The sequence below is a fragment of the Salvelinus fontinalis genome, chromosome 21 (assembly GCF_029448725.1).
Source record: "Salvelinus fontinalis isolate EN_2023a chromosome 21, ASM2944872v1, whole genome shotgun sequence".
Lineage (NCBI taxonomy): Eukaryota > Metazoa > Chordata > Actinopteri > Salmoniformes > Salmonidae > Salvelinus > Salvelinus fontinalis.
In genome coordinates this window covers 12791567-12811087 of record NC_074685.1, presented here as the reverse complement: position 1 = coordinate 12811087, position 19521 = coordinate 12791567, and the positions used below count along the sequence as shown (strand labels likewise).

General features: G+C 44.8%; 1 protein-coding gene across 4 annotated transcripts in view; it reads right to left on the bottom strand.

Annotated features, from left to right (window-relative positions):
• garnl3 (GTPase activating Rap/RanGAP domain like 3) overlaps window positions 1–19521 on the bottom strand; it is a 234930-nt gene that overhangs the window by 31972 nt on the left and 183437 nt on the right. For all 4 annotated transcript variants that reach the window (XM_055873909.1, XM_055873911.1, XM_055873912.1 and 1 more), the window contains exons 17-22: window positions 15876–15950; window positions 15661–15775; window positions 14507–14533; window positions 11191–11295; window positions 8218–8334; window positions 3688–3854 (exon numbers count right to left, since the gene is read on the bottom strand). In XM_055873909.1, the coding sequence (XP_055729884.1) occupies window positions 3688–3854; window positions 8218–8334; window positions 11191–11295; window positions 14507–14533; window positions 15661–15775; window positions 15876–15950 (606 nt within the window). The remainder of the gene's footprint in view (window positions 1–3687; window positions 3855–8217; window positions 8335–11190; window positions 11296–14506; window positions 14534–15660; window positions 15776–15875; window positions 15951–19521) is intronic.

Sequence of the window (19521 nt, the reverse complement as noted above, 5' to 3'; positions counted from 1 at the left end):
CACCCTATGCACACTCACTAGACTATACACACCATGTGCACACTCACTAGACTATACACACCCTATGCACACTCACTAGACTATACACACCCTATGCACATTCACTAGACTATAAACACCCTATGCACATTCACCAGACTATACACACCCTATGCACATTCACTAGACTATACACACCCTATGCACATTCACTAGACTATACACACCCTATGCACACTCACCAGACTATACACACCCTATGCACATTCACTAGACTATACACACTCTATGCACACTCACTCGACTATACACACCCTATGCACACTCACTCGACTATACACATCCTATGCACACTCACTAGACTATACACACCCTATGCACACTCACTAGACTATACACACCCTATGCACACTCACTCGACTATACACACCCTATGCACACTCACTAGACTATACACACCCTATGCACACTCACTAGACTATACACACCCTATGCACACTCACTAGACTATACACGCCCTATGCACACTCACTAGACTATACACACCCTATGCACACTCACTAGACTATACACACCCTATGCACACTCACTAGACTATACACACCATGTGCACACTCACTAGACTATACACACCCTATGCACACTCACTAGACTATACACACCCTATGCACATTCACTAGACTATAAACACCCTATGCACATTCACCAGACTATACACACCCTATGCACATTCACTAGACTATACACACCCTATGCACATTCACTAGACTATACACACCCTATGCACACTCACCAGACTATACACACCCTATGCACATTCACTAGACTATACACATTCACTAGACTATACACACCCTATGCACACTCACTAGACTATACACACCCTATGCACACTCACTAGACTATACACACCCTATGCACATTCACTAGACTATACACACCATATACACACTCACTAGACTATACACACCATATACACACTCACTCCCACACACTACATTGACACTCCCACACAAACCCCCCCCCCCCCCCCCCCCCACACCCACACCCACACCCACACACACACACACACATGGATACAACACAACACAAACACACATACATACACATTACACACACACACTTTTACACATCATTTTCTGCTGCTACTCTGTTATTTATTTTACTTTTATTATTATCTATCCTGTTGCCTAGTCACTTTACCCTGCATTCATGTACATATCTACCTCATATACCTTATTATTATCTATCCTGATGCCTAGTCACTTTACCCTGCCTTCATGTACATATCTACCTCAAATAACATATTATTATCTATCCTGATGCCTAGTCACGTTACCCTGCCTTCATGTACATATCTACCTCAAATAACATATTATTATCTATCCTGTTGCCTAGTCACGTTACCCTGCCTTCATGTACATATCTACCTCAAATACCTTATTATTATCTATCCTGTTGCCTAGTCACTTTACCCTGCCTTCATGTACATATCTACCTCAAATACCTTATTATTATCTATCCTGTTGCCTAGTCACTTTACCCTGCCTTCATGTACATATCTACCTCAAATACCTTATTATTATCTATCCTGTTGCCTAGTCACGTTACCCTGCCTTCATGTACATATCTACCTCAAATACCTTATTATTATCTATCCTGATGCCTAGTCACTTTACCCTGCCTTCATGTACATATCTACCTCAAATACCTTATTATTATCTATCCTGATGCCTTGTCACGTTACCCTGCCTTCATGTACATATCTACCTCAAATACCTTATTATTATCTATCCTGATGCCTAGTCACGTTACCCTGCCTTCATGTACATATCTACCTCAAATACCTTATTATTATCTATCCTGATGCCTTGTCACGTTACCCTGCCTTCATGTACATATCTACCTCAAATACCTTATTATTATCTATCCTGATGCCTAGTCACGTTACCCTGCCTTCATGTACATATCTACCTCAAATACCTTATTATTATCTATCCTGATGCCTAGTCACGTTACCCTGCCTTCATGTACATATCTACTTCAAATACCTTATTATTATTTATCCTGATGCCTAGTCACGTTACCCTGCCTTCATGTACATATCTACCTCAAATACGTCATATGTCTGCACATTGATCTGGTACTCCCTGTATATACAGTAACTCCACATTGATCTGGTACTGGTATTCCCTGTATATACAGTAACTCCACATTGATCTGGTACTGGTACTCCCTGTATACAGCTCCACGTTGATGTGGTACTAGTACTCTCTGTATATAGCTCCACATTGATCTGGTACTGGTATTCCCTGTATGGAGCTCCACATTGATCTGGTACTGGTACTCCCTGTATATAGCTCCACATTGATCTGGTACTGGTACTCCCTATATATAGCTCCACATTGATCTGGTACTGGTACTCCCTGTATATAGCTCCACATTGATCTGGTACTGGTACTCCCTGTATATAGCTCCACATTGATCTGGTACTGGTACTCCCTGTATATAGCTCCACATTGATCTGGTACTGGTACTCCCTGTATATAACTCCACATTGATCTGGTACTGGTACTCCCTGTATATAGCTCCCCATTGATCTGGTACTGGTACTCCCTGTATATAGCTCCACATTGATCTGGTACTGGTACTCCCTGTATATAACTCCACATTGATCTGGTACTGGTACTCCCTGTATATAGCTCCACATTGATCTGGTACTGGTACTCCCTGTATATAACTCCACATTGATATGGTACTGGTATTCCCTGCATATAGCTCCATATTGATCTGGTACTGGTATTCCCTGTATATAGCTCCACATTGATCTGGTACTGGTACTCCCTGTATATAGCTCCATATTGATCTGGTACTCCCTGTATATAGCTCCATATTGATATGGTACTGGTAATTCCCTGTATATAGCTCCACATTGATCTGGTACTGGTATTCCCTGTATATAGCTCCACATTGATCTGGTATTGGTACTCCCTGTATATAGCTCCACATTGATCTGGTACTGGTACTCCCTGTATATAGCTCCACATTGATCTGGTATTGGTACTCCCTGTATATAGCTCCACATTGATCTGGTACTGGTATTCCCTGTATATAGCTCCACATTGATATGGTACTGGTAATTCCCTGTATATAGCTCCACATTGATCTGGTATTGGTACTCCCTGTATATAACTCCATATTGATCTGGTACTGGTACTCCCTGTATATAACTCCATATTGATCTGGTACTGGTACTCCCTGTATATAACTCCACATTGATCTGGTACTGGTACTCCCTGTATATAGCTCCACATTGATCTGGTACTGGTACTCCCTGTATACAACTCCATATTGATCTGGTACTGGGACTCCCTGTATATAACTCCATATTGATCTGGTACTGGTACTCCCTGTATATAGCTCCATTCTTGTGTATTTTATTTAAATCCTTCTTGTGTTACAATTTTTTTTCATTGGGAAAGGTTCGTAAGTAAGCTTTTCACGGTAAAGTTTACACCAGTTGTGTTTGGCGCATGTGACAAATAAAATTAGATTGTATTTTACTTGGAAGGTATACTGATTATTGACTTGTTGAACTTTTTCAACCATGCCCGCCAAAAATGTGTAAGTGTTGTGTGTGTTTCTGTGTGCGATTAAACTGTGCGCGTGCGTCTGTAAGTGTCCACTTGTGTGTACAGTTTCTCTCACCCGTATGTACTGGAACTGGTCCACGGGTGAGTCGGTTGCAGCAGCGAGGGGGCCTAGGCCGTCGAGGCGGGGCTGTTTCCTGGTGATGAGGAGGAGCTTATTCCTGATGGCCGCCACGATCCTCAACTCTGACCCATGGTGGGTGTTGATGGAGTATAGGTGACACCCTGGGACAGGGAGAAAGGGGGAGGTGGAGAGAGTGGAAGAGAAAAGGCAGAGGAGGAGAGAGAGAGGATAAAGGCGTGTGTGAGAGAGAGAAAGAGAGGGGAAGAATATGTTTCAGTGGTTAGCTACAGTATGCAATAGAGCAATGGAATTATTACTATTATTATTACTATTATTACTATGATTATTATTACTATTATTACTATTATTATTACTATTATTATTATTACTATTGCTATTACTACTATTACATTATTATTACTATTATTACTATTATTTTTACTATTATTACTATTATTATTACTATTATTATTACTATTGTTATTACTGTTATTACTACTATTATTACTATTATTATTACTATTATTATTACTATTATTACTGGTATTATTACTATTATTACTATTATTATTACTATTATTATTACTATTGTTATTACTGTTATTACTACTATTATTACTATTATTATTACTATTATTATTACTATTATTACTGGTATTATTACTATTATTACTGGTATTATTACTATTATTATTACTATTATTACTACTATTATTAATATTATTAATATTACTATTATTATTACTATTATTACTATTATTACTACTATTATTAATATTATTAATATTACTATTATTATTACTATTATTACTACTATTATTAATATTACTATTATTATTGGCATTATTATTATTATTATTATTATTATTATTACTATTATTACTATTGTTATTATTACCATTACAGTTATTACTATTATTTATATTACTCTGAGCAAATTATTACTATTATTACTATTACTCTGAGCACATTCCTCTTTGAGTGCTGCTGCTATCTTTCCCTCTGCTATCCCCCTCTGCAATCCCTCCCTCTGCTACCCTCCCTCTGCTACCCTCCCTCTGCTACCCTCCCTCTGCTACCCTCCCTCTGCTATCCCTCCCTCTGCTATCCCTCCCTCTGCTACCCTCCCTCTGCTACCCTCCCTCTGCTATCCCTCCCTCTGCTATCCCTCCCTCTGCTACCCTCCCTCTGCTACCCTCCCTCTGCTATCCCTCCCTCTGCTATCCCTCCCTCTGCTACCCTCCCTCTGCTACCCTCCCTCTGCTACCCACCCTCTGCTATCCCTCCCTCTGCTATCCCTCCCTCTGCTACCCTCCCTCTGCTATCCCTCCCTCTGCTACCCTCCCTCTGCTATCCCTCCCTCTGCTACCCTCCCTCTGCTATCCCTCCCTCTGCTACCCTCCCTCTGCTATCCCTCCCTCTGCTACCCTCCCTCTGCTATCCCTCCCTCTGCTACCCTCCCTCTGCTATCCCTCCCTCTGCTATCCCTCCCTCTGCTACCCTCCCTCTGCTACCCTCCCTCTGCTACCCTCCCTCTGCTATCCCTCCCTCTGCTACCCTCCCTCTGCTATCCCTCCCTCTGCTACCCTCCCTCTGCTATCCCTCCCTCTGCTATCCCTCCCTCTGCTACCCTCCCTCTGCTACCCTCCCTCTGCTACCCTCCCTCTGCTATCCCTCCCTTTGCTATCCCTCCCTCTGCTACCCTCCCTCTGCTACCCTCCCTCTGCTACCCTCCCTCTGCTATCCCCCTCTGCTATCCCCCTCTGCTATCCCTCCCTTTGCTATCCCTCCCTCTGCTATCCCCCTCTGCTATCCCTCCCTCTGCTATCCCTCCCTCTGCTATCCCTCCCTCTGCTATCCCTCCCTCTGCTATCCCTCCCTCTGCTATCCCCCTCTGCTATCCTTCCCTTTGCTACGCCCCTTTGCTATCCCTCCCTCTGCTACCACCTCTGCTATCCCTCCCTCTCCTACCTCCCCTCTGCTATGTCTCCCTCTGCTACGTCTCCCTCTGCTACACCCCCTCTGCTATCCCCCCAACTGCTATCCCTCCCTCTGCTACCCTCCCTCTGCTACCCTCCCTCTGCTACCCTCCCTCTGCTATCCCTCCCTTTGCTATCCCTCCCTCTGCTATCCCTCCCTTTGCTATCCCTCCCTCTGCTACCCTCCCTCTGCTACCCTCCCTCTGCTACCCTCCCTCTGCTATCCCTCCCTCTGCTATCCCTCCCTCTGCTATCCCTCCCTTTGCTATCCCTCCCTCTGCTATCCCTCCCTCTGCTATCCCTCCCTCTGCTATCCCTCCCTTTGCTATCCCTCCCTCTGCTATCCCTCCCTCTGCTACCCTCCCTCTGCTACCCTCCCTCTGCTATCCCCCTCTGCTATCCCTCCCTCTGCTATCCCCCTCTGCTATCCCTCCCTTTGCTATCCCTCCCTCTGCTATCCCCCTCTGCTATCCCTCCCTTTGCTATCCCTCCCTCTGCTATCCCTCCCTCTGCTACCCTCCCTCTGCTATCCTTCCCTTTGCTACGCCCCTTTGCTATCCCTCCCTCTGCTACCCTCCCTCTGCTACCCTCCCTCTGCTATCCCCCTCTGCTATCCCCCTCTGCTATCCCCCTCTGCTATCCCTCCCTTTGCTATCCCTCCCTCTGCTATCCCCCTCTGCTATCCCTCCCTCTGCTATCCCTCCCTCTGCTATCCCTCCCTCTGCTACCCTCCCTCTGCTATCCCCCTCTGCTATCCTTCCCTTTGCTACGCCCCTTTGCTATCCCTCCCTCTGCTACCACCTCTGCTATCCCTCCCTCTCCTACCTCCCCTCTGCTATGTCTCCCTCTGCTACTTCTCCCTCTGCTACACCCCCTCTGCTATCCCCCCAACTGCTATCCCTCCCTCTGCTATCCCCCCAACTGCTATCCCCCCAACTGCTATCCCTCCTCTGCTATCCCTTCCTCTGCTATCCCTCCCTCTGCTATCCCTTCCTCTGCTATCCCTCCCTCTGCTATCCCCCCTCCTTTATCTCCCCTCTGTTATCTCTCCCTCTGCTATCCCTCCTTCTGCTATCCCTATGTCTGCTATCCCTCCAAGGCAGTTAATCCCCAACAGCAACTGCTCCCCTGGCGGTGATGAAGTGGACGTCTCCTCCCTGATTGACTCTGGTCCTTACATACAGTCTATAAATGCAGCAGGTTCTATTCCTCCTCTTTTTCTGTCACACACAAACACACACACACACTTCCATGGCTGTAACACACACACCCCACCATCACCCAATACACACCCACTAATGTAGTGTACTGTGGTGAAGGTTGTATCGGGGAGGCCATACAGACAGTGTAGGGGGTGTGTTGTAACAGAGTTAGATCCTCTCCCCAGGGATTGATCAGTGCTGTGGCTGAGGCCCGGGGTGGAATGCTCCCCTCTACTACACCTCCCTGAGATGCCTGGGAATGTGTGTGTCTATTAAGAATAAATACATAAACATACATGTATTATATATTATTCATATGTGAGGTGTGTGTGTGTGTTCGTGAGTATGCATGCAAGTATGTGTCCAAAGGTGTCATGCCCATAGGTGGCACAAGGGCACGTGCCCCCTCAAAATAGTCATTTTTTAATGTTCTTTTTTCAAATTAATTACTAAACTTCCTTTTAAGCCCTTGTTGTATCGTCATTATTTAATAAAAGATCTGTCAGCGATATTTTGCAGAGGGGGCACACTGATTGGACCAGGTAAGGAGTACCCCCCCCCCATTCTCCCTAGTAAGTGGTTCCTTCGAAGGTGCACCACAGAGCAAAGATATGCAAGGCAGGACACTAGATACTCTAGTGCGTGCAGACAGTATCGTCAGTGGAGGAGGAGAGAGGGGACAAGTGACACTATAATGGCACACAGAGTTAGTCTATGCAACTTATTATGACTTGTTAAGCAGATCTTTACTCCTGAACTTATTTAGGCGCCAGAACAAAGGATAGAATACTTATTGACTCAAGGCACTGCAGATTTTCAGTTTTAATTCATTTGTAAAAATGTCTAAAAACATAATTCCACTTTGACATTATTGGGTATTGTGTGTAGGCCTGTGACACAAAATCACAATTGAATGCATTTTAAATGAAGGTTGTAAAAACAAAATGTGGAAAAAGTCAAGGGGGTGATTACTTTCTGAAGGCCCTGTATGTTCCTATATAGAGTCGTTTGTCAAACTAGCTTAGCAGGCATGTGTGCTGGCAAGGTTGCTAGACTTTACAAATTACAAACATTGCTTGAACTCTTGGGTTATGATACCAGTGTGGCAGTTGTATCATTCATTAAAATGACAATTTAACAGATAGAGATTATGCTTCGATATTGTCTTTTCACGTAGAATTAGTCATCATGATTATGCCTCTAGATTGCAGGAAAAAGTTGTTTCAGATGTTTGAAAAATTCTCAGATGGACCACCCCGACCCGATACTCACATACTTTGTGCCCCCTCCAAAAGAATGGGTGCATGACACCCCTGTGTGTGTGTGTCTGTGCATGTGTGTACCTTTGGTCTTTTCCAGTTTGTTCTCTCGACTGTCACACTTGGTGCGAACCAGCTGCCTCTCCTCCAGGCCTCTCTTGAGCATGCTCAGTCTGAACACATAGAGACGCGCTTCCTTCCCTGGAAAACAACACAACAAAACATCCTCATTAAAGATCATCTGGGGTTTGTGTTTCAGCCCAAAAGTAGCCCTGAGATATAAGACGAAGGATAGCGATTGAGAAATGTAACCAGCTTCAAATTAATAAACACAGCTGTAGCCTGACAGTCCATGACATCAACATTTTATAAAAATGCAAATATTCCAGATTGGACATTTAATACATTTTTTATAAATGTTCTTCTGTTTTACATGTTTCTGTAATAGTCTTCCACTGTAGTCTGTATCCACCCACAAACCACCTGTGTTCTGACACATGTAGCATGTTAAAGGCCAAATTTTCCCGTTTTTATTTCAATATCATATTATTTCTGGGTACCTTACTGTAATAGACTTTTTAGAAAAAAACTATTTATCAAGCAAGATTTTTGCTAAGACTGTCTGGGAGTGGTCTGAGTAGGGAGGGGGAAACTGAGATCTAGCTGTTATTGGCTGAGAGGTTTGGACCTCACTTTGTTATTGGTCTATTAACCAATTTACTGCATGGTGATGTCACAATGGAATGCCGACTTTCCCACCTATGCAAACCAACCAGCAACTATCAGGAAATAGCACCGATTAAAAAAATCACACTTTTCCAGTGATAGTTTCAATATAATATAAAACACAGGAAAATCTGTTTTATTTTTTTACTGCACTGGTCCTTTAACAGAAGGCAATCTTGGACTATTGTCACAACATGTTGTTGAGATTAAAATAGGCTTAATTAAATCTCTATGGAATCCTATCACTGGTAGCAGCTAATTTAAAGAGATGCTCTGTCACAATTTAGTGAGTTCTGTCTGTCACTATTATGGTGCAGGAATTATAATGTATGAAAATACAAGACTAGCATGTGTGATTGGTGCTATATGTTCTCTGGAATGGAGTTTCTTGCAAAAGGTTCATTCAAATTCAAGCAAGCTGCATTGGCATGACCATTTCTTCTATTCTGTCTGTCTATGTGACTGTCTGTGTGTGTGTCCGTCTGTTTCTCTCTTTCACTTCCTTCCTTCATAGTTGTCTCTCTCCCTCTCTGTTCTCTCTCCCTCTCTCTCTGTTCTCTCTCCCTCTCTCTCTCTGTTCTCTTTCTCTCTGTTCTTTCTCCCTCTCTCTCTCTGTTCTCTCTCCCTCTCTCTCTCTGTTCTCTCTCTCTCCCTCTCTCGCTGTTCTCACTCCCTCTCTCTCTGTTCTCTCTCCCTCGCTCTCTGTTCTCTCTCCCTCGCTCTCTGTTCTCTCTCCCTCTCTCTCTGTTCTCTCTCCCTCTCTCTCTGTTCTTTCTCCCTCTCTCTCTCTGTTCTCTTTCCCTCTCTCTCTGTTCTCTCTCCCTCTCTCTCTGTTCTCTCTCCCTCTCTCTCTCTGTTCTCTCTCCCTCTCTCTCTGTTCTCTCTCCCTCTCTCTGTTCTCCCTCTCTCTCTCTCTCTGTTCTCTCTCCCTCTCTCTCTGTTCTCTCTCCCTCTCTCTGTTTTCTCTCCCTCTCTCTCTCTGTTCTCTCTCCCTCTCTCTCTTTGTTCTCTCTCCCTCTCGCTCTCTGTTCTCTCTCCCTCTCTCTCTATTTTCTCTCCCTCTCTCTCTGTTTTCTCTCCCTCTCTCTCTCTGTTCTCTCACCCTCTCTCTCTCTGTTCTCTCTCCCTCTCTCTCTCTCTGTTCTCTCTCCCTCTCTCTCTCTGTTCTCTCCCCCTCTCTCTCTCTGTTCTCTCTCCCTCTCTAATACCAGTGGAAAGTGCATCTCAATAGGTCAACCCAGAACCTGGTCCTGCAGGACACACACACACGCGCACACGCACACACACACACACACACACACACACAGTAGTCTACAGGGAGGATGTGTATAGGTCAGCCCCCTCAGACCACAAAGGGAGATCAATGTGTTCGCTAGAGCGACTGAGAGACAAGTAAACACCCTAGAATACACAAGGAGAGAGATGGAGGTAGTGAGAAAGAGAGAGAGAGAGAGGGAGAGGGATGGAGGTAGAGAGAAAGAGAGGGAGGGATGGAGGGTGGAAGAAAGAGAGAGAGAGGGAGAGGGATGGAGGTAGAGAGAAAGAGAGGGAGGGATGGAGGTAGAGAGAAAGAGAGGGAGAGAGGGAGAGGGATGGAGGTAGGGAGAAAGAGAGAGAGAGGGAGAGGGATGGAGGTAGGGAGAAAGAGAGAGAGAGGGATGGAGGTAGGGAGAAAGAGAGAGAGAGGGATGGAGGTAGGGAGAAAGAGAGAGGGAGAGGGATGGAGGTAGGGAGAAAGAGAGAGAGAGAGAGAGAGGGAGAGGGATGGAGGTAGGGAGAAAGAGAGAGAGAGAGGGAGAGGGATGGAGGTAGGGAGAAAGAGAGAGAGAGGGAGAGGGATGGAGGTAGGGAGAAAGAGAGAGAGGGATGGAGGTAGGGAGAAAGAGAGAGAGAGGGAGAGGGATGGAGGTAGGGAGAAAGAGAGAGAGGGATGGAGGTAGGGAGAAAGAGAGAGAGAGAGGGAGAGGGATGGAGGTAGGGAGAAAGAGAGAGAGAGAGGGATGGAGATAGGGAGAAAGAGAGAGAGAGAGAGAGGGAGAGGGATGGAGGTAGGGAGAAAGAGAGAGAGAGGGAGAGGGATTGAGAAAGAGAGGGAGGGATGGAGGTAGGGAGAAAGAGAGGGAGGGGGGGTCGAGAAAGGTGGGTAGGAGTGGGCGGGAGCTAAAATAAAGAAGGGAAATAGAAAAGGAGACAGAGAAGGTGAGGGAGAGAAAGAGGAGGAAGAAGATGGAAATAGAAAGGGAGACATATGTAGGAATGGAGAAACAGTATAAATGAAATGAAAGACAGTATGGAGTAAAGCTGCTCGGTCTAACTAAGGATAGTACCCACCTTTGTCAGCCCTGGTGATGAGGAGGTCCTGAGGCTCTACAACGTGTATCTGTTTCACCACCATAGTCTTATCAAACACCTGCACTGGAGGCAGGACCTGGGCTTCTACAAACACAACAGAACACCATAATAGTCTTATCAAACAGCTGTACTGGGGACAGGACCTGGGCTTCTACAAACACAACAGAACACCATAGTCATTTCTCTGTTGGTTATTCAGCACCAGCCAGTATTATTAGTGGGTCTTACCAGCTGTTATTAGAAACACTGATATTGTTGCTGCAGTAATGAAACCATTGGCTGATATACAGTGGGGAGAACAAGTATTTGATACACTGCTGATTTTGCAGGTTTTCCTACTTACAAAGCATGTAGAGGTCTGTAATTTTTATCATAGGTACACTTCAACTGTGAGAGACGGAATCTAAAAATCCAGAAAATCACATTGTATGATTTTTAAGTAATTAATTTACATTTTATTGCATGACATAAGTATTTGATCACCTACCAACCAGCAAGAATTCCGGCTCTCAAAGACCTGTTAGTTTTTCTTTAAGAACCCCTCCTGTTCTCCACTCATTACTTGTATTAACTGCACCTGCTTGAACTCGTTACCTGTATAAAAGACACCTGTCCACACACTTAATCAAACAGACTCCAACCTCTCCACAATGGCCAAGACCAGAGAGCTGTGTAAGGACATCAGGGATAAAATTGTAGACCTGCACAAGGCTGGGATGGGCTACAGGACAATAGGCAAGCAGCTTGGTGAGAAGGCAACAACTGTTGGCGCAATTATTAGAAAATGGAATAAGTTCAAGATGACGGTCAATCACCCTCGGTCTGGGGCTCCATGCAAGATCTCACCTCGTGGGGCATCAATGATCATAAGGAAGGTGAGGGATCAGCCCAGAACTACACGGCAGGACCTGGTCAATGACCTGAAGAGAGCTGGGACCACAGTCTCAAAGAAAACCATTAGTAACACACTACGCCGTCATGGATTAAAATCCTGCAGCGCACGCAAGGTCCCCCTGCTCAAGCCAGCGCATGTCCAGGCCCGTCTGAAGTTTGCCAATGACCATCTGGATGATCCAGAGGAGGAATGGGAGAAGGTCATTTTTTATTTATTTTTTATTTATTTATTTATTTAACCTTTATTTAACCAGGTAGGCAAATTGAGAACACGTTCTCATTTACAATTGCGACCTGGCCAAGATAAAGCAAAGCAGTTCGACACATACAACAACACATAGTTACACATGGAGTAAAAACAAACATATAGTCAATAATACAGTGAAAAAGATAAAAAAATAAGTCTATATACAATGTGAGCAAGTGAGGTGAGATAAGGGAGGTGAAGGCAAACAGATATATGTATAAATAAATAAAAATATAAAAAGGCCATGGAGGCGAAGTGAGTACAACACAGCAAGTAAAAAAAAAACTAAAAAAAAAAAAAAAAAAAAACACTGGAATGGTTGGTTTGCATTGGAAGAAAGTGCAAAGTAGAGACAGAAATAATGGGGTGCAAAGGAGCAAAATAAATTAATAAATAAATACAGTAGGTAAAGAGGTAGTTGTTTGGGCTAAATTGTAGATGGGTTATGTACAGGTGCAGTAATCTATGAGCTGCTCTGACAGCTGGTGCTTAAAGCTAGTGAGGGAGATAGGTGTTTCCAGTTTCAGAGATTTTTGTAGTTCGTTCCAGTCATTGGCAGCAGAGAACTGGAAGGAGAGGCGTCCAAAGGAAGAATTGGTTTTGGGGGTGACTAGAGAGATATACCTGCTGGAGCGCGTGCTACGGGTAGGTGCTGCTATGGTGACCAGCGAGCTGAGATAAGGGGGGACTTTACCTAGCAGGGTCTTGTAGATGACCTGGAACCAATGGGTTTGGCGACGAGTATGAAGCGAGGGCCAGCCAACGAGAGTGTACAGGTCGCAGTGGTGGGTAGTATATCTTTGGTGACAAAACGGATGGCACTGTGATAGACTGCATCCAATTTATTGAGTAGGGTTTTGGAGGCTATTTTGTAAATGACATCACCGAAGTCGAGGATTGGTAGGGTGGTCAGTTTTACAAGGGTATGTTTGGCAGCATGAGTAAAGGATGCTTTGTTGCGGAATAGGAAGCCAATTCTAGATTTGACTTTGGATTGGAGATGTTTGATGTGGGTCTGGAAGGAGAGTTTACAGTCTAACCAGACACCTAGGTATTTGTAGTTGTCCACATATTCTAAGTCAGAGCCGTCCAAAGTAGTGATGTTGGACAGGCGGGCAGGAGCAGGCAGCGATCGGTTGAAGAGCATGCATTTGGTTTTACTTGTATTTAAGAGCAGTTGGAGGCCACGGAAGGAGAGTTGTATGGCATTGAAGCTCGCCTGGAGGGTTGTTAACACAGTGTCAAAAGAAGGGCCAGAAGTATACAGAATAGTGTCGTCTGCGTAGAGGTGTGGTCTGATGAGACAAAAATAGAGCTTTTTGGTCTAAACTCCATTCGCCGTGTTTGGAGGAAGAAGGATGAGTACAACCCCAAGAACACCATCCCAACCGTGAAGCATGGAGGTGGAAACATCATTCTTTGGGGATGCTTTTCTGCAAAGGGGACAGGACGACTGCACCGTATTGAGGGGAGGATGGATGGGGCCATGTATCGTGAGATCTTGGCCAACAACCACCTTCCCTCAGTAAGAGCATTGAAGATGGGTCGTGGCTGGGTCTTCCAGCATGACAACGACCCGAAACACAGCCAGGGCAACTAAGGAGTGGCTCCGTAAGAAGCATCTCAAGGTCCTGGAGTGGCCTAGCTAGTCTCCAGACCTGAACCCAATAGAAAATCTTTGGAGGGAGCTGAAAGTCCGTATTGCCCAGCGACAGCCCCGAAACCTGAAGGATCTGGAGAAGGTCTGTTTGGAGGAGTGGGCCAAAATCCCTGCTGCAGTGTGTGCAAACCTGGTCAAGAACTACAGGAAACGTATGATCTCTGTAATTGCAAACAAAGGTTTCTGTACCAAATATTAAGTTCTGCTTTTCTGATGTATCAAATACTTATGTCATGCAATAAAATGTAAATGAATTACTTAAAAATCATACAATGTGATTTTCTGGATTTTTAGATTCCGTCTCTCACAGTTGAAGTGTACCTATGATAAAAATTACAGACCTCTACATGCTTTGTAAGTAGGAAAACCTGCAAAATCAGCAGTGTATCAAATACTTGTTCTCCCCACTGTAGTTGGCTGAAAGGTGATGTAGGTTTATTCAATACTAAGGAGTTGTAGCACTGAATGGGGAGAGTTGAGTGTGTTACACTCACCTGGGTTTGAAAGAAGTGGATCAACAGCTGAAATATAGGGATATTATAACAGTAAGAATTCAACTTTCAGATTACAATTACATGATTGACATTGCTGCTGCTGCTCCAGTTTCAACTGTTCTGCCTGAGGCTATGGAACCCTGACCTGTTCACCTGGCCGTGCTGCTGCTCCAGTTTCAACTGTTCTGCCTGCGGCTATGGAACCCTGACCTGTTCACTTGGCCGTGCTGCTGCTCCAGTTTCAACTGTTCTGCCTGCGGCTATGGAACCCTGACCTGTTCACCTGGCCGTGCTGCTGCTCCAGTTTCAACTGTTCTGCCTGCGGCTATGGAACCCTGACCTGTTCACCTGGCCGTGCTGCTGCTCCAGTTTCAACTGTTCTGCCTGCGGCTATGGAACCCTGACCTGTTCACCTGGCCGTGCTGCTGCTCCAGTTTCAACTGTTCTGCCTGCGGCTATGGAACCCTGACCTGTTCACCTGGCCGTGCTGCTGCTCCAGTTTCAACTGTTCTGCCTGCGGCTATGGAACCCTGACCTGTTCACCTGGCCGTGCTGCTGCTCCAGTTTCAACTGTTCAGCCTGCGGCTATGGAACCCTGACCTGTTCACCGGACGTGCTACCTGTCCCTGACCTGCTGTTTTCAACTCTCCATTCCATACAGCACCTGCTGTCTCTAACTCTGAATGATCAGCTATGAAAAGTCAACTGACATTTACTCCTGAGGTGCTGACCTGTTGCACCCTCCACAACCAATCTGATTATTAATTATTTGACCCTGCTGGTCATCTATGAACGTTTGAACATCTTGGCCATGTACTGTTATAATCTCCACCTGGCACAACCAGAAGAGGACTGACCACCCTCTAGGTTTCTTCTTAGGTTGCTGCCTTTCTAGGGAGTTTTTCCTAGCCACCGTGCTTCTACATCTGCATTGCTTGCTGTTTGGGGTTTTAGGCTGGGTTTCTGTATAGCACTTCATGACATCGGCTGATGTAAAAAAGGGCTTTATAAATACATTTGATTGATTGATTGATTGATATTCATGGCTAAGTGATAATTGAATAATGCATAGGACAGTGATAATAAAACATAATCCACTTTATTCATGAAGCACTTTCCATTTTAAATCCTCAAAGTGTGTGTGAGGATCTCACCATCTATCATCATGACCCCTGCTGCTTCCGTGGCGACCAGCAGAGACTGACCCCAGGAGTCAGCACACACCGTCTCATAGGGAAACGTACTGCAGAATGACTGGGACTCCCACGGCTGTAACACACACACAATTATGAGGATACAAGGAAAACGCAGCAGGTATAACAGCAGGCCTGTATGGTATGCTACAGTATGGATGGTTCAGTCACATCACCTCTTTTCTACACAGGCCTGTAGTGACCAGACTGGTGGGGGCGTCTCCTCTGACGATGGTCTTCAGCTTTAGTGCCTGAAGAACAGGGAGAGAGGCTAAGTGACTGTGTGAGTGTGTGTGTAAGATAGAGAGAAAGAGATAGAGAGAGAAAGAGAAATAGAGAGAGAGAGAAAGAGAAATAGAGAGAGAGAGAAAATGAAAGAGAGATAGCGATAGAGAGAGAGAGAGAGAGAAAGAGAGAGAGAGAGAGAGAAAGAGAGAGATGAATAAAGAGAGAGAGAGAGAGACAGACAGAGAGAGAAATAGAGAGAGAGAAAGAGAGAGGTGGAGAAAGAGAAATAGAGAGAGAGAGGTGAGAGAGATAGAGAGAAAGAGAGAGAGACAGACAGAGAGATAGAGAGAAAGAGAGAGAGAGAGAAATAGAGAGAGAGATAAAGAGAGAGAGTGATGGCTTATAATGCCATCAATAGGAACATCAAATTTGACATACCAATTAGGATCTGGCTAAAAATACTTGAATCAGTTATAGAACCCATTGCCCTTTATGATTGTGAGGTCTGGGGTCCGCTCCCCAACCAAGAATTCACAAAGTGGGACAAACACCAAATTGAGACTCCGCATGCAGAATTCGGCAAAAATATCCTCCAAAACATCAAATAATGCATGCAGAGCAGAATTAGGCCGATACCTGCTAATTATCAAAATTCAGAAAAGAGCCACTAAATTCTACAACCACCTAAAAGGAAGTGATTCCCAAACCTTCTATAACAAAGTCATCACCTACAGTATTATTTGCATTGTGTGCCCCCCCCCCCCCCAACCCCTCTTTATTGCTGCTGCTACTCTCTGTTTATCATATATGCATAGTCACTTTAACTATACATTCATGTACATACTACCTCAATTGGGCCGACCAACCAGTGCCCCCGCACATTGGCTAACCGGCCACCCACCACCCGCCAACCCCTCTTTTACGCTACTGCTACTCTCTGTTTATCATATATGCATAGTCACTTTAACCATATCTACATGTACATACTACCTCAATCAGCCCGACTAACCGGTGCCTGTATATAGCCTCGCTACTGTTCTTTTTCAGTCTTTTTACTGTTGTTTTATTTCTTTACTTACCTATTGTTCACCTAATACCTTTTGTGCACTGTTGGTTAGAGCCTGTAAGTAGGCATTTCACTGTAAGGTCTACACCTGTTGTATTCGGTGCACGTGACAAATAAACTTGGATTTGATTTGATTATTTAAAAAAACATTTCTCCCCAAATTCGTGTTTTCCTATTGGTAGTTACAGTCTTGTCTCATCGCTGCAACTTCCCATACGGACTTATGAGAGGCGAAGGTCGAGAGCCGTGCGTCCTTCGAAACACGACCTAACCAAGCCCCACTGGTTCTTGACACAATGCCCACTTAACCTGGAAGCCAGCCGCACCAATGTGTCGGAGGAAACACCGTACACCTGGCGACTGTGTCAGCATGCACTGCACCCGGCCCGCCACAGGAGTCGCTAGACCGCAATGGGACAAGGACAACCCTGCCGGCAAAACCCTCCCCTAACCCGGACGACACTGGGCCAATTGCGACCAAGCCTGGACTCGAACCAGGATCTCTAGAGGCACAGCTAGCAACTGCGATGCAGTGCCTTAGACCACTGCACCACACGGGAGGCCAACTCGCCATCACCTACAGTACAGACAAATAAACCTGGAGAAGAGCCCCCTAAGCAAGCTGGTCCTGTGGCTCTGTTCACAAACACAAAGAGACCCCCGGGGCCCCAGGAGAGAAACAGCAACACAATTAGACCCAACCAAATCATGAGAAAACAAAAAGATAATTACTTGACACATTGGAAAGAAAATACCAAAAAACAAAGCAAATTAGAATATTATTTGGTACCTAAACAGAGAGTACACAGTGGCAGAATATCTGACCACTGTGAATGACCCGAAATTAAGGAAAGCTTTGACTATGTACAGACTCAGTGAGCATAGAGAGAGAAGACAGGCTATGTGCACACTGCCCACAAAAGGAGGTGGAAACTGAGCTGCACTTCCTAACCTCCTGCCCATGTATGACCATATTAGAGACACATATTTCCATCAGATTACACAGACCCACAAAGAAAACAAATCCAGTTTTGATAAACTCCCATATCTATTGGGTGAAATATCACAGTGTGCCATCACAGCAGCAAGATGTGACCTGTTGCCACAAGAAAAGGGCAGCCATTGAACAAACACCATTGTAAATACAACCTATATTTATGTTTATTTATTTTCCCTTTGGTACTTTAACTATTTGCACATCATTACAACACTGTAGATATACATAATATGACAATTGAAATGTCTTTATTCTTTTGGAACTTTTGTAAGTGTAATGTTTACTGTTTCATTGTTTATTTCACTTTTGTTTATTATCTATTTCACTTGCTTTTGCAATGTAAACATACGTTTCCCATGCCAATAAAGCACTTACATTGAAATGGAATTGAATTAAATCGAGAGAGAGAGACAGAGAAAGAGAGAAAGAGAGAAATAGAGAGAGAGAGAGAGAGAGAGAGAGAGAGAGAGAGAGAGAGAGAGAGAGAGAGAGAGAGAGAGAGAGAGAGAGAGAGAGAGAGAGAGAGAGAGAGAGAGAGAGAGAGAGAGAGAGAGAGAGAGAGAGAGAGAGAGAGAGAGAGAGAGAGAGAGAGAGAGAGAGAGAGAGAGAGAGAGAGAGAGCCGTGCTCTCTGTAGGTGAACGTTGTGTCGTTGTGACTTTTTTGATTGTCAATGCTGTGTGTGTTAGTGTGGGTGTATGTTCTAGCTGTGTGTGTTAGTGTGGGTGTATGTCCTAGCTGTGTGTATGTCCTAGCTGTGTGTGTATTAGTGTGGGTGTATGTCCTAGCTGTGTGTGTATTAGTGTGGGTGTATGTCCTAGCGGTGTGTGTGTTAGTGTTGGCGTATGTCCTAGCGGTGTGTGTGTTAGTGTTGGCGTATGTCATAGCGGTGTGTGTGTTAGTGTGGGTGTATGTTCTAGCTGTGTGTATGTCCTAGCTGTGTGTGTATTAGTGTTGGCGTATGTCATAGCGGTGTGTGTGTTAGTGTGGGTGTATGTTCTAGCTGTATGTATGTCCTAGCTGTGTGTGTTAGTGTGGTTGTATGTCCTAGCTGTGTGTGTGTTAGTGTGGTTGTATGTTCTAGCTGTGTGTGTGTTAGTGTGGGTGTATGTTCTAGCTGTGTGTGTGTTAGTGTGGGTGTATGTCCTAGCTGTGTGTGTGTGTGTGGTTGTATGTCCTAGCTGTGTGTGTGTTAGTGTGGGTGTATGTCCTAGCTGTGTGTATGTCCTAGCTGTGTGTGTGTTAGTGTGGGTGTATGTTCTAGCTGTATGTGTGTTAGTGTGGGTGTACTGTATGTCCTAGCTGTGTGTGTGTGTTAGTGTGGTTGTATGTTCTAGCTGTATGTGTGTTAGTGTGGGTGTACTGTATGTCCTAGCTGTGTGTGTGTATTAGTGTGGTTGTATGTTCTAGCTGTATGTGTGTTAGTGTGGGTGTACTGTATGTCCTAGCTGTGTGTGTGTGTTAGTGTGGTTGTATGTTCTAGCTGTATGTGTGTTAGTGTGGTTGTATGTCCTAGCTGTATGTGTGTTAGTG